The following is a 12,605-nucleotide window of genomic DNA, read 5'->3' as shown; positions in this document are numbered from 1 at the left end:
TAATCATTCATGAAAGATATCAACATTAACTTTTCTTTTTCCTTAAGGCTGTATTTGGTTTGAAAGCAAAGGTAAGGAAAGGGAATGGGGAAGTAGGGAAACCTCAAACCTATACAAACGAAACACAGCCTTTTCCTGCCTTTTCTTTCAAACCAAACACAATCTAAAAAAGAATTTTTCTTTGTGGTTTTATTTTGCAAAACCCCCTACCTATGACACACATACCCCTCTTTATATTGTATCAGATTCTCCCACCTGTCACTGTTATAAACAGACAAATTTGTGAAATGGGAGAATCAATAATTCTACCACCTGGATACAGAACTAACCTTTGGAAAATTTTCGTTGTTTTTATTAGAACAAGGCAGCTGCTCTCAGACTCGAATCTACATTTTCAGGCTCATTAGCTAGATATTTTATTTACCATTGCACCAAACAATGATCCCTATCCTACGCTTTTTTTTTTTTTGATGATTCTATCTCAAGTTCTTGATTCAATATTTCAACTCTGACTAGCCTATCATACTACAATTTAAGCGCATGTCTGGTTGCAAGTGTAAATCTTCAAACCACCAAAAATGTAATTACAACACAATAATGAACAGATTGAGTATCCAGGAACAAAGGACTATTGGCAGAGTGGGACCTTGAAGCCAGGACAAAAGACAATATGAGAGAAGGTCAAAAGCTAGGAACTGCCCCAGTTTCTAATCATATCCGATCAGCCAGATAGTTTGCAAGCGCATTAATAGGCTTTCGGGCATCAACATTTTCCATATCCCGATGCTTGATCTTGATTCTGACTAAGTAGTCAGCCGGTATCCATGCAAAACTAAGCATTGCAGGGTTGCTTTCATCCTCATGTTCCCTCAACTTCAGTGTTTTCATGATCCATCTAGGGTGGTATGTAACCTGGTACCATGCTGAAGCCTTCTGTTCATAGATGGTGTTTTTCTCATCATCCGTAAGTTGGAGTGTCTCATCAATTTTCTCAAATGCTTGCCTGAACTCCTTCTTTAGTGCATTATAAGCATTCTTAAGCCTTTCTTTTAGCTCCCCTTGTTTGTTGCTGTTGTACTTTGGCATGGACCATATATGCCCTGTTACCACCTCTTCTTCCCGGTTCACCTTGTACTGCCCCAAAAGAGTAGTGAGTTGTGCATCATGCAAGCACTTGAGATTCCAAGCATCTGCAAGATGATCTGAAGATCCCAGAACCTCAAGATGTACATCATAAGGAATATCTTCAGCTGCAAATGTTATCTCAGATTCTTCCACATCTTCGTCAGAAAAATCTTTAATTTTGCGATAGAGTTTCCCCAAGATCTTATTTGACTTGTAGGATTGAAATTCCTCCTTCCCCATGAAATCTGGGTACCTTTTAGGCTTTAGCTCTTGTGGCACAGTTACCACCTTACCGGTCTTTGGGAAATCGACTGCCGTAGCTGCAAGCTCTGCTAGCTGGATGCATTTCTCATCCAAGGCTCCATATTCACTCAGGTCAGCGTGAACCACGTGCGCATTACAAATAACACCAAGTTTCTCATTCACCATCGATTTCATGAAAAAATCTATCAAATCCTGTAGAACAGACATCAGAGGTAACCATGAAAGAGATTCATCCAGTTTTCCAGTTGCGATTCCAAAACCATGAATGCCAACAACACAAAAAAATATTTATGAAGCAAGTTTGAAACTTTAGTGGAAGACCTGTCAAATTATGTAAATGCACATAAAGCTTGGAAAATGAGATTTGTCATGCAGAAAAAATATTGGATGTTAAATAATTTCATGATGAAGAGCACATCGTGGAACTCAAGTGGAAGTCAGAGTTTTATCTCAACAAATGGTTTAAGGAATTTTTCGATTTAAAAAAAAAATCATAGCAAAATATTTTTCTTTCCAATTGGCCAATCAGAACTTAATATAATGACCATCCAATTTCATCAGATAGTTAAATCTGATATACAAATAATGAACAATTTTAGATCACTATGATGAAATAAAAAACTGCATCCTTGACTCCCTGTAAATAAAGCAGTAATACAATAGTTAATGTTCTATTTTCATAGTTCAGGTAGAGAAAGGAGAAATGCCTATATTCTTTACAAGGTAAGTTTCAGATTAACTAACCACAAAATTTTCTGATCATTACAAATTTAACTTGGATGCACTTTCAAGGCTCCGCATCTAATATTATATATTGTAGCAGGCAGCCAGTTATGTGATCCTCACTATGATTTTTTATAGGGAGCAAATCAGGTTGCCCAAGTTGAAGAATTTTAACTATATCAGGCTCAGGTTTGGGTTTGAGACTTATAAAATTTGACAAATGCTCAACCCAGCCCAACCCCAGTTGCAACCTTAATTTTTTATACATTTTTTAAAGAACTAAGATTGTGCAGGTGATCCCTCTCCATTTATTCATATTTCTGTTTTTTTCTTCATCTTTTTTTCCACCACATGATCGATCAATATTACTAAGTGCACCCCTCTCTTAACTTTTCCAATTCCTGAAACTTCTACTTTCTCTCTCACTCCAAAACTGTTTTTCCTTCAAATTCCACCTCCTCTCTCTACTACTTTCTCTAAACCCAAAAGCTCACTCTCTTATATTAGATTTTGTATATGTGTTATTTTTTTGTTTCTGTTCCTCAGCCTGTGCACCCATGCAGATGCGTGTGCTAGTTCACCATCAAACACAAATTTTACAGATAAGACCAAGATTTTTGTCTACCAACCATATAGAGTTGTACTACGCATAATGATTGTGAAGTAATATTTCACAAACCACAAGATAAATCGTATATAACACTAGGGCATTGTTGATTGGTAATAAACAAAAAAATATATTAAAACTAAAAATAGCACAAACAATCAAGGTGATGAGGCATTACCCCACAAAACAAACAAAACAAAACGAAAGGCCAAACCTTAGTACCCTACAACCCTCTCTCAATACTGACCACCAAGCTAAACAATCAGATCTCCACCAAACTCTTTTCTCCACCCCAATAACAGTCAAAACTAAACCGCATTAAAACTCCCAAAAAAACTGATGCATATCAATTCTTCACTCTCAGCCTTTTCCAATTGCATCCCGGTGTCTGGCTAACTTGCACTTCACACTAAACTACTTTATCCGGTTAAAACTCTTCTCCACTGGTCTAGCTTGATCACGAATTGCTTCACCCTCTTCCTCCTATTCCTCCAATCAATCCTTCAGAGCTGATATCCTCAACCTCTCCTTGAAGACCATTGTTTTGTGGTGAATTCTCATTCCCCACTCACAAGTTATGACACCAAGAAGTTTGGTTTCCTAACTCTCCATTCTTTAATTTACGTCATCTATCACACCATTCTCCTTTGGTGATGCCGCTCAATGTGATTCTCCTGGCCATCATTCCTAAGGGGTCCTCCATTCTTCCATGTTGAACAAGGGAGTTCTTTTCAGCCCTTAATTTTGATGACAATAAACTGAGTTTGATCAAATCTTGGGTCATTCAAACCCTTCATTTTGCTTTCGCGTGCCCACCTGGTTCAACTAGCTTAAAGAGGAGTTTGAATTTTAGGCAGCTAAGATTTCCCCTAATTCTTTAATAACCTCTTTGAGATGGTTTACAGAGGCTTTCGAGACTTGATTTTGAAATTCAAAATTATGATTGCCCACATATGTCTGCCTCTACTGTCTATCACAATGGGTACAATCTTCTTCGTATGTGTCTCTTACCACCTAATCAAATGGTCCTCGAAGATTCAGCTCTTTTGTCTGTACCTTCATCCCTAAGTGCACCCTCTACCACTAGTTCCTTTCCCAAAACAAGACCTGAAAGTCTTTCCCTCTAGTTCTAGGTTAGTTGGTTGTTGGCCTTCCATTGTTAAGGATTACCCAACTCAGGTCGACTACCTCTTATTTCTTCTTTGTTTTAGCTACTTTGGTGCCCAATGTTATTGAAGATGTAATTGGCCAAAGCTTCAATCATTCACCATCCTCCGCATTCCCTTTCTTCTAGAAGAGAAGGCGGACATTGTTGACCACAATGGGATTAATTTGGGATACCTTCTTCAGCATTCACCACACTTGGCAAGAACTCCGGTTAAACAGCTACAACATACAAATGTCATCACACCATGTTTACTATTGCTAGCACCACTCCTAACAAACTTCCATTCTAAGCCATTTGCAAGTTTCCTTTGCTTGTAAAAAATAATCCACCCTTAAGGAAACCTTTGCATATGTTCCCAACATCCATAGTCCCCCCCCCAAGTTCATTGATGAACCATAAACTCTAATCAATAGGATGTTTGCTTCCCACTCTTCCTCGACTATGGTTTCCACACCCAGATACCACCTCCCTACCCATAGCCAGTAATTCTTTATTATGAATCCTTCTCTTGTGTTATTTTTGAACAGGCTATTTTATATAGCAGGACACAAGCCTTGTGAAAATATTTAAGGTACCTTATTATGAAATTAAAAGAGTTAACACATAAGGGCATATTTTTCTCTTCAAAGAATAAATTTTGAATTTTGGCTATTAATTTGAGGCAGTAGCTGATCAAAAAAAAAAAAATTTGAGGTGGTACTCTTATCAAGAATAAGTTATAAGGAATCAGGGTCTGCCACACTTTTTCCCTACACACTACATTAAGCACTCGTGTTACAGGTGTTCCATTTTACCTGTCTAAAGGGACGGTGAAGCCCCTATCCTTCCTCTCCCCTCCGCTCTTGCTTCTGCCTCTAACCTCCCACCCCGTTGGTCACCCTTAGCAGTCCCCCCACCGGCACCGCCACCACTGGTCACACAAGAGCAACCACCACCAGCCTCTCATTTTCTCTCCATTCCTTTTACTTTTCTTCTTCAATCCATGGCTTTGTCAAGCTCTGTAAACAGTGCTATTGTATACTCCAATTCGTGAATTCTGTGTCGTGTGGTGTTAATTGGCATCTCCTCTATAATTTATCAAATATACAAAGAAAAGCTCATATTTCCTTCTCAACATTCTATTCAAAAAGTCAGTACAAGTGGAACAAAAAAATTAACATTCTTTCTCTTGCCTAACATAGTAGTGTTCCCACAGTGACATCTCACAATTCCAGCAACAAGTCTTGCACCTTAACACGTTAGCAAATCTTGAGTACAATGGTGCAATTTTTAATGGACTAGAGATCTTCGAGTTAAGCAATTACAACCACAGCCTCGCCAGACCCAATCCTCCTCTAGAGGTAGTACTTTTGCCTTAGTTGTCTTTCTAACAATCTAACTAGCTAAGGAAAAATATTTGGCTTTTTGTCTTTGGAGGTATTTTGGGTGGATTACTAGCATTTTCCGTTGTGTGTTTCTTTGTTTTCCAACGATGAACAGTGAAGGACACCAATACCAGTTGTGGAGCATCACTGGTTTAAAATGTCCCTAATTTCCCTAATATTTCCACAACATATTTCCATTTCCATGGGTAGCGACACGAAATTTTACCGGAATTGACATTTCCCTAATGAACACTACCAACACTATGTGGAGTACAACAAATAGTTTCCATAACATATTTCCATTTCCACTTCCATGGGTAGCGACATGAAATTTTAATGGAATCGACATATTTCCCAGTGAACACTACCAGTACTATGTGGAGTCCAAGAGATAGTATTATAACATAAATTGGTACAATATTGCAAATAGACCTGTTCATGGGCTAGGTGGCCCGACGGGCCGGCCCGGCCCCCGGACGGGCTTGGACGTGGTTATAGGCCCGCGGGCTTAAATTCGGGCCAAAAAGCCCGGCCCACAATAAATTCGAGCCGGGCTCGGGTTTTGTCAAAATAACCCGGCCCGAGCCTGGCCCGGCCCGACCTAATATTAGACTTAAAGTGAGTAATGTGATTATGTCCATTTGAATAATTTTTTTTTATTTAAGAATGTAAAACTGTGTTTTAAAATATAAAAGAAAGGGGAAAAAAACCATCTTGTAGGCCCATTGTTCATTTAAATAGGAAAAAAAACTATCTGAATTTTTAATTCTAATTTGAATAGAGAAAATAGGCCGGGCTTGGGCTTTTTATCAGGGCCGGGCTTGGGCCCAAGTTATAGGCCCGTTGGTTGGGCCGGGCTTGGGCTCGGGCCTAGCATATTTCCCTTAATGACAAGTGAAAGCCCGGCCCATGAACATGTCTAATTGCAAATATGTTATGTAACAATTTTATTGTCTGCCTAACTTACATGATTACCACTTTGAGCTAGCTCAATATTCATTTCAAACATGAAGTTAAATATTAGTTTTTTGTTTGTGTGATAGATTATTTGGTTGATCTATTACAATCATTTACATTTTCTATGAGTTAAAATTTTTTTTTAACTCATTTTATCATGAAGCTCTGAATCTTAAAGTTTACAGGGCAACTTCAAAACGTATTCTTTTGTCTACAACCTTAGTTTCTTAGCTTTGTTTAATGATTTCCAACAAGATAATAATTTAAAAAGGTGTGTTTATGCTTCTTTTATCATTTCATAAAATATCTTACTATATTTTGCATATTTTAAAATGTTTCCACCATGTTTATAATTTTTACAATATTTCCATACGATATTTCTGACATTTCCGACATGTTTCTTATATTTGGATGACCGACATTTCCACCGACATTGACATTTTAAACCTTGAGCATCAGAACAGGCCCCAATTTCACCATCTGTGTATTCTTGGAAAACAAACAAGTGAACAACACTTCATCACTGCCATTCAATCTCTACCATCACTTCTTTGTTTGTGGAGATCATGGTGGCCACACAAAATTTCAACGAAGCACAGCTTATTGGCACGGGTGGCTTCAGCAATGCTTACAAAGGGAGTGTACATCGATGATGAAACCACCCCCATTGCAATCAAGCATAGGATCCTTACTTCTAAACAAGGGGCTCATGAGTCCCAAACCGAGGTCAAGATGTTGTCAAAATATGAGCTTGGAAACAAACACCTAAAGAGCCTCCACCATGAAAATTGGCGGGAATCTTGGCAGTGACTAGTGGGTAGAGGCAGAAGCAAGAGGAGAGGAAGAGGTAGGGGTAGTGCAAATTAAAATTCAACAATTAAATAAACAAAAAGTAATCTTGAACCCATGGTCCCTCATTAGTCTCTGTTAAGTGACTCACACATGGTAAGTGGGCTTAACACGTACAGCTTAAGTGGAGGGCTGTAACAGGTTGTACAGGCCCCTCTACAGCCTTCCCCTTCTAGCTAATCCAGACTCATCTGAAGGCCTATACATGCGACACACTAATTCTTCAACACTTGTCACCTATAATACCAGGATACATATACAAGAGTGTCATATCATGTCAGATATCAATTTATAATGTAAATTTACTATCCTGCCATGTCCAGCAACATCAATTGTCATACAGTTTTCACCTAGTGCAGCAAATGCAGGAGAAACAGAGCAGCAAATCCAGAATCATTTATTAGTTTCACCAGATCACCATCCTTTGAGAGAACCAGGTTAAGAAACATTAGACTAATAGTTCCCCACAATATGGCAATCCTCAAATCAGGATCCTAGCCTTATTGTTATTCATCCAATCTATGAAAAAAAAGGAAAAAAGAAGAATACAAAAAAGGTAGAATTTGAATAGAATAAGCTAATAGGTGGCACTAAATTTATGAGGCACAATGGACCAAGAAAAGTATGTCAATAGAAGAAATAAAGAGATCACAAATAAAAACAGTATTGGCACAATAAAAGTAACCTTGTGTGTAAAAAAAACATAAATAAAATCATATAAAACAGAAGTGGAGAATCTCCATGCAAGGAAAATGCATACCCGATGATTGACATCACGTGGCAGCTTTTTAACTTCTGCAGGGGAATAATCCATTGGGACCAAGCTTTGTTTGCTAGGAGGTATAAGATGTTCATCCCAAGTCACAAAGTATAGATCCCCATCAAGGTCACTTCCCGATGCTTCATTTGTATGTGGTCTGTCTCCCTTTTGAGGGAAAACCAGACAATCAATAAGATGGTGCAAGCTGGGCACATCTATGGCTTCCAGAATCCGAATGTCTCCTGGGTGAAGGCAGGGATTCTTTGCTATGGCCACAATCCCCTTAACAACTTGTGTGTTCTTCTTTACCTCAGAAAATCTAGAGCCGTGCTTTGAAAAACAATTTTCTAATGAAGGTTTCGACACTTGGATAAAGCACTGTCCTTCTTCAAGTACTGCTAGTTCATCCAAGCACCCCATCAACCACCTTCCTGAAGGAACAAAGATTCTAGATTTTTCCAAAAGGTCCCTCAGTTGGGCAGCTCTTATGCAGGATAGCATCCCTTTTAGATGAGGTTCCATCTGAGGCTTGAAACCAGCACTTAACATTATGGCTGCAGTATTCCCTTGCTCAGCACATGATGAGGTAACAACATCAAAAGCAACATCAGTGTTCTCAATCATCTGGTTTAATTTAGAAACCATAGAATCTTGCATTCTTGAAAACACATCATCAGGAACACATAAAGCTGAAAGCAAAGTTATTATTTGCCTGTTCAGATAACTTGGCTGGAAACGAGTCCAAGAGCAGACTTCAAGGATTGTGTGTCTGGACTCAAACTTGTTCATGCTTGGCCTCAGGGAAAGACGGATTCCATCTTCTTTTCCTGGCCAACAAACTATGACCCCCTTGCAACCAGCATATCGGATTTGATAGGCACAAGGAGGGTTTGCAGTCAATTGCAATTTCTCTGCAACTTCCATTGAAAGGTCAGGTGTTAGCATGCCAATTCCATCTGAAAATACATATCCATTCCTCTCGATATCTGGAAGCTCCAAGTTGACCTCCTTCAACGGAACCTCGACAGTCGCATAGGTGGATGAGAAGCAAAGTCCCATCCTAGCTGCACATTTGGCAACATTCCTGTTGGTGAATCTTCCCATCCACTTTTTAACCTCAATCACTTTAATGTTCTTATCTTCAGCAAAAAACCAGGCAGATCGGTCCCTCAACTGATTGGATGAGAATGCCAGAAAAGAATACTTCCGACCACAAAGAAAAAACCCATTGCTCAGGATGGTCTTCACTCTATTAAAAACAGTGGTTTTCTGGGGAAATGGATTTGATGTAATATCCCTAACGATAGGAGCAACATAATAGTTGAGGGCATTAGAACTTAGCTGCTGCATGCGTTCATCCTTGAAGCTAACTCTTAGGAACCTATTAGCAACATGTTTATATTTCCTTAGGACCCTATTAGAAAGCTCCACCTCTGGTGGAAGACAGTACGCTTTGGTCGGAGTTATAACTAATTTCCTCATTTCAACAAAATCATCTGACCCCTTAGAAATCTTGATAAGTTTGGGGTTGTCTAGGAGACATCTTTGGGCATCTTTCAGACTCGTGTATGCATTCAAAACTGGTTGCCTATAAGAATAAATGTTCTGTAGGGCTGTGACATTCACATCAGTAGACTGGCTTCTCAGTAATTCAAAGAACTCATCTGACAATTGGTGTTGGTTGATAATACCTTTGTGAATGACAGCATTTAGCATGAATATTGTCTCGAAACTCATACCTTCTTTATGATCAATGCAAAAGAAGAACTCAGACATCAGCATCCCAAAATTGGGTTCATCTCTGATCCTTAGTGGCATCCTAGGAGACTCATCTGGTATCCGGTGTTTTCTAAGATAATTCATAACTTTATTCAGTCTTGGACCAAAACGGGGTGAGATTGAGATTCTGTATGAGTTACAACGACCTATTACTCTGCTGGGTGTGAAATCTGTGGTCCTTATCCAAGGGTCCTCATCGTCCAACATATCAAATGGAACAGAATCATAGATGTCATCATCAGCAGTTCTGTAATAGATGCATGGGGATGATCTCAGATGCAACAAAATAACCAAAGAAGATCTGCCCGTATATTGTTTGATATAACTAATATCACTCACAAAGAATTCTAGCTTGAAGTTGCATTTGATGACTACATATGCCATTGTGTCTTTAAAGGAGAAAGCAGTCTCCTTTGTAAAAAGGATCTTACAGGTCCGGTCAAAGGGATCAACAATAAAATCAACCTGAGGTGCCTTCCAACAAACAACAAATTCATCCTGGCCAACTAAAGATCCAATCTTGATGCAGGAATCGGGTATCTTGAAAGGATCTATTTTCCTCCTCCTCTGATTAAGAAGGAATGGACTTTGAGGCCCCAAATTCACCTTCAAAGGGTGGCGATTCAATACAAGATCACAACGTCCTGCAGCATCCAATGCTGCAGTTGCTGCCTCAGGAGATAGAAAGTGTACAAAAGCATGAGGCTTCACCTTATCATAGCCATCTGTCTTCTGGATTGCGTCCATGTCTGTTACATCATAATCAGGGTAAGACTCTGGTGGTGTTGAGGAAGTCTTCAATCTACACCGCCATATAGTGCCAATTTCTTTCTCTAAGAAATCTGTGAGTTCTGATGCAGTGACATTATTGTCAAATCCTCCGAAACTGACTTGACTGATAATCATGTCATTTTTTGTTCCCTCTGATCCCATTCTTCTTTTTTTTGTGCGACAGCTTGTGGAAGTCTCAGAATTCAAACTTCAGCCAAAAAAGATTACAATGCAACTCTTTACAGTTGGAACAGTCCTCTGAAATAAAAACCAACAACTGATAGAGAAAAAGTTTCGAACTCCTCACATTTCAGTGAAATTTAAGCATCTGCATTGGCAAAACTACGGAAAAAACAAATGCAAACCAAGAAAGCAGGAAAAAAAATGGGCATTACAAAATTAATAAGAATCAAAGTTGCAATTGTATCCAAGTTTACAGGGCCGACTTGCTCACAGGATTGAGCGCCATGGAGGCCTTAAATCAAGGAAGGCAACAGCCCTGTAACCCTGCATTATCACTAAAATCCCCGTTTACATATTGTCCTTTGTGTGTTTTTAGAGGGTTCGTGGCGATGGAGCACACGACGCTACCAATGCTCACATTATAGTCGCCACTTGTCATCTCTCATCACTTCGCAAAATAATCAAATCTGAGCTTAAGATGGCATTTCTAGGTTTCAGACCCATCTTCACCCATAACCTATATCATCATAACAACAACTCGATTCTCCACAGTTCTCAATAGAAGACGCTAGACGAAAAAAGTTGTCATCTTCCCTCTAGAGTATCCAAAAAGAAAAGGAAACGAGATTCACTAGATTGCTTCATAAGAAAAAAAAAAAAAAAAAAAAAGAATCATCTATTAAGACCCACGAAACCCAGAAGATCAAATTCCACATCAAAAATTTCAGAAAGAAAAAAAAATGAAGAAGAAAAAAAGCGCAATAAATATCTTCCAAATTCACGCAAACCCAACTAAAGAAAAACAAAATATGAAAGAACTGATAATGGGAATCTCGGGCGAACATGGTTGGTCGAAAACAGGAAACAAGATAAAAGATAGAGCAGTGGCGGAACTACCTTGTTGGACGTTCAAGCGATCGTTGATTAAACCCCGAAGCCAATCTGGGTATGGTAGAGCAAAGCAGAGTAGAGGAGAGAGTACATACTATAGAGCAGTGATGAGTGATGACTGGTGACTAAAGCAAAAAAGTAGCCTTTATATTATTATAGATATTCAAAAGAGAGGGACTGTTACTGATTTCCTTGTCCTTAAATCCTTAAAATATAAAATAGAAAAGATGGGGAATAGCGTTGTCGTTGTCGTTGTCGCCTTTTGGATTTCTTGGTTCAGAAGTCTTGGAATGGTGAGAAAACAGAACTGTTGAGACATGACGATCGATGACCCTTGAGATGCTAGGGATAGAATGGGAATAAAAAGCTAATTGACGCGGGAAGGACAAAAGTTGGACTCCATTGACCTCGCATTCTTGGCCTGCAAGTAACTGTGAACTAGTTTATGACTTATGGGTTAGGTTATACTCGGAACAGAATCGAATTGATCTTGAATCCGTCTTTAACCGACCATATCCCATCTGTTAGGGTAGTGTCTAGTTTGAAATTCTTACAATCGATGTCCATTTAGGTCGGTTTTAAGGTTTAGGGTTTATCTTACTCAAATTATTCTGATAAATTGGCCTTGGTGGAATTGACTTTAAAATTGAATTGTTTTGAAATAAATTTTAAAATATTTTAAAAAATATGAAAATTTGAGTTAAAAAGTCGTTACAAAAGTTATGGTCTCATTTGATTATTGAATTACTTAAGTGATTTTATCATTTATTTTCATTTTAATATTTGTATGTATATAAAAAATAATATAAAATGTAACATTTACAAAATTTAAATTATAATGATAAGTTTTCAACCATATATTAATATATTATGATAATCTACATATTAAATTACTCAATTTAATCGATAAAGATAATATAAGTTTTAAACTATATATTATCATGATTGGAAATCAAGTTTTTAAAGGACATGTTTCATTTTTTTCTTGAAGAGGGAGAGTAAAGAAAGAACATATTCCACGAGTAAACTCTAGAGCTGATCTTTGTAGGGTAGGTTCTGGTTCCAAAAACCTGGAACCGACTGCTACATGGTAGGTTCCAGGTTCTACCATGGAACCAAACCAAACTGACCCATATTCACCCCTAACTGTTATAATTATTAATA

General features: G+C 38.3%; 1 protein-coding gene across 3 annotated transcripts; it reads right to left on the bottom strand.

The window, feature by feature from the left end:
• Positions 1-545: 545 nt before the first annotated feature.
• RDR6 (RNA-dependent RNA polymerase 6) lies at positions 546-11,782 on the bottom strand. 3 transcript variants are annotated; one of them, XM_010256091.3, is made up of 3 exons: positions 11,448-11,782; positions 7,818-10,575; positions 546-1,581 (listed from the first exon to the last, which is right to left on the bottom strand). In XM_010256091.3, the coding sequence occupies exons 2-3, from the start codon at positions 10,527-10,529 to the stop codon at positions 712-714; spliced, it is 3,582 nt and encodes a 1,193-aa protein (XP_010254393.1). In that variant the 5' UTR covers positions 10,530-10,575; positions 11,448-11,782; the 3' UTR covers positions 546-711. The 3 variants fall into 3 exon arrangements, with proteins under 3 accessions (XP_010254393.1, XP_010254390.1, XP_010254392.1); XM_010256088.3 differs by having other exon boundaries at positions 7,818-10,625; positions 11,448-11,587; XM_010256090.3 differs by having other exon boundaries at positions 7,818-10,644; positions 11,448-11,565.
• Between the last annotated feature and the right edge of the window lie 823 nt (positions 11,783-12,605).

The sequence above is a fragment of the Nelumbo nucifera genome, chromosome 2 (genome assembly GCF_055504915.1).
Source record: "Nelumbo nucifera cultivar China Antique chromosome 2, China Antique-T2T, whole genome shotgun sequence".
Lineage (NCBI taxonomy): Eukaryota > Viridiplantae > Streptophyta > Magnoliopsida > Proteales > Nelumbonaceae > Nelumbo > Nelumbo nucifera.
Note: the sequence above shows the minus strand (reverse complement) of the source record. Positions and strands in the feature narration are given on the sequence as shown.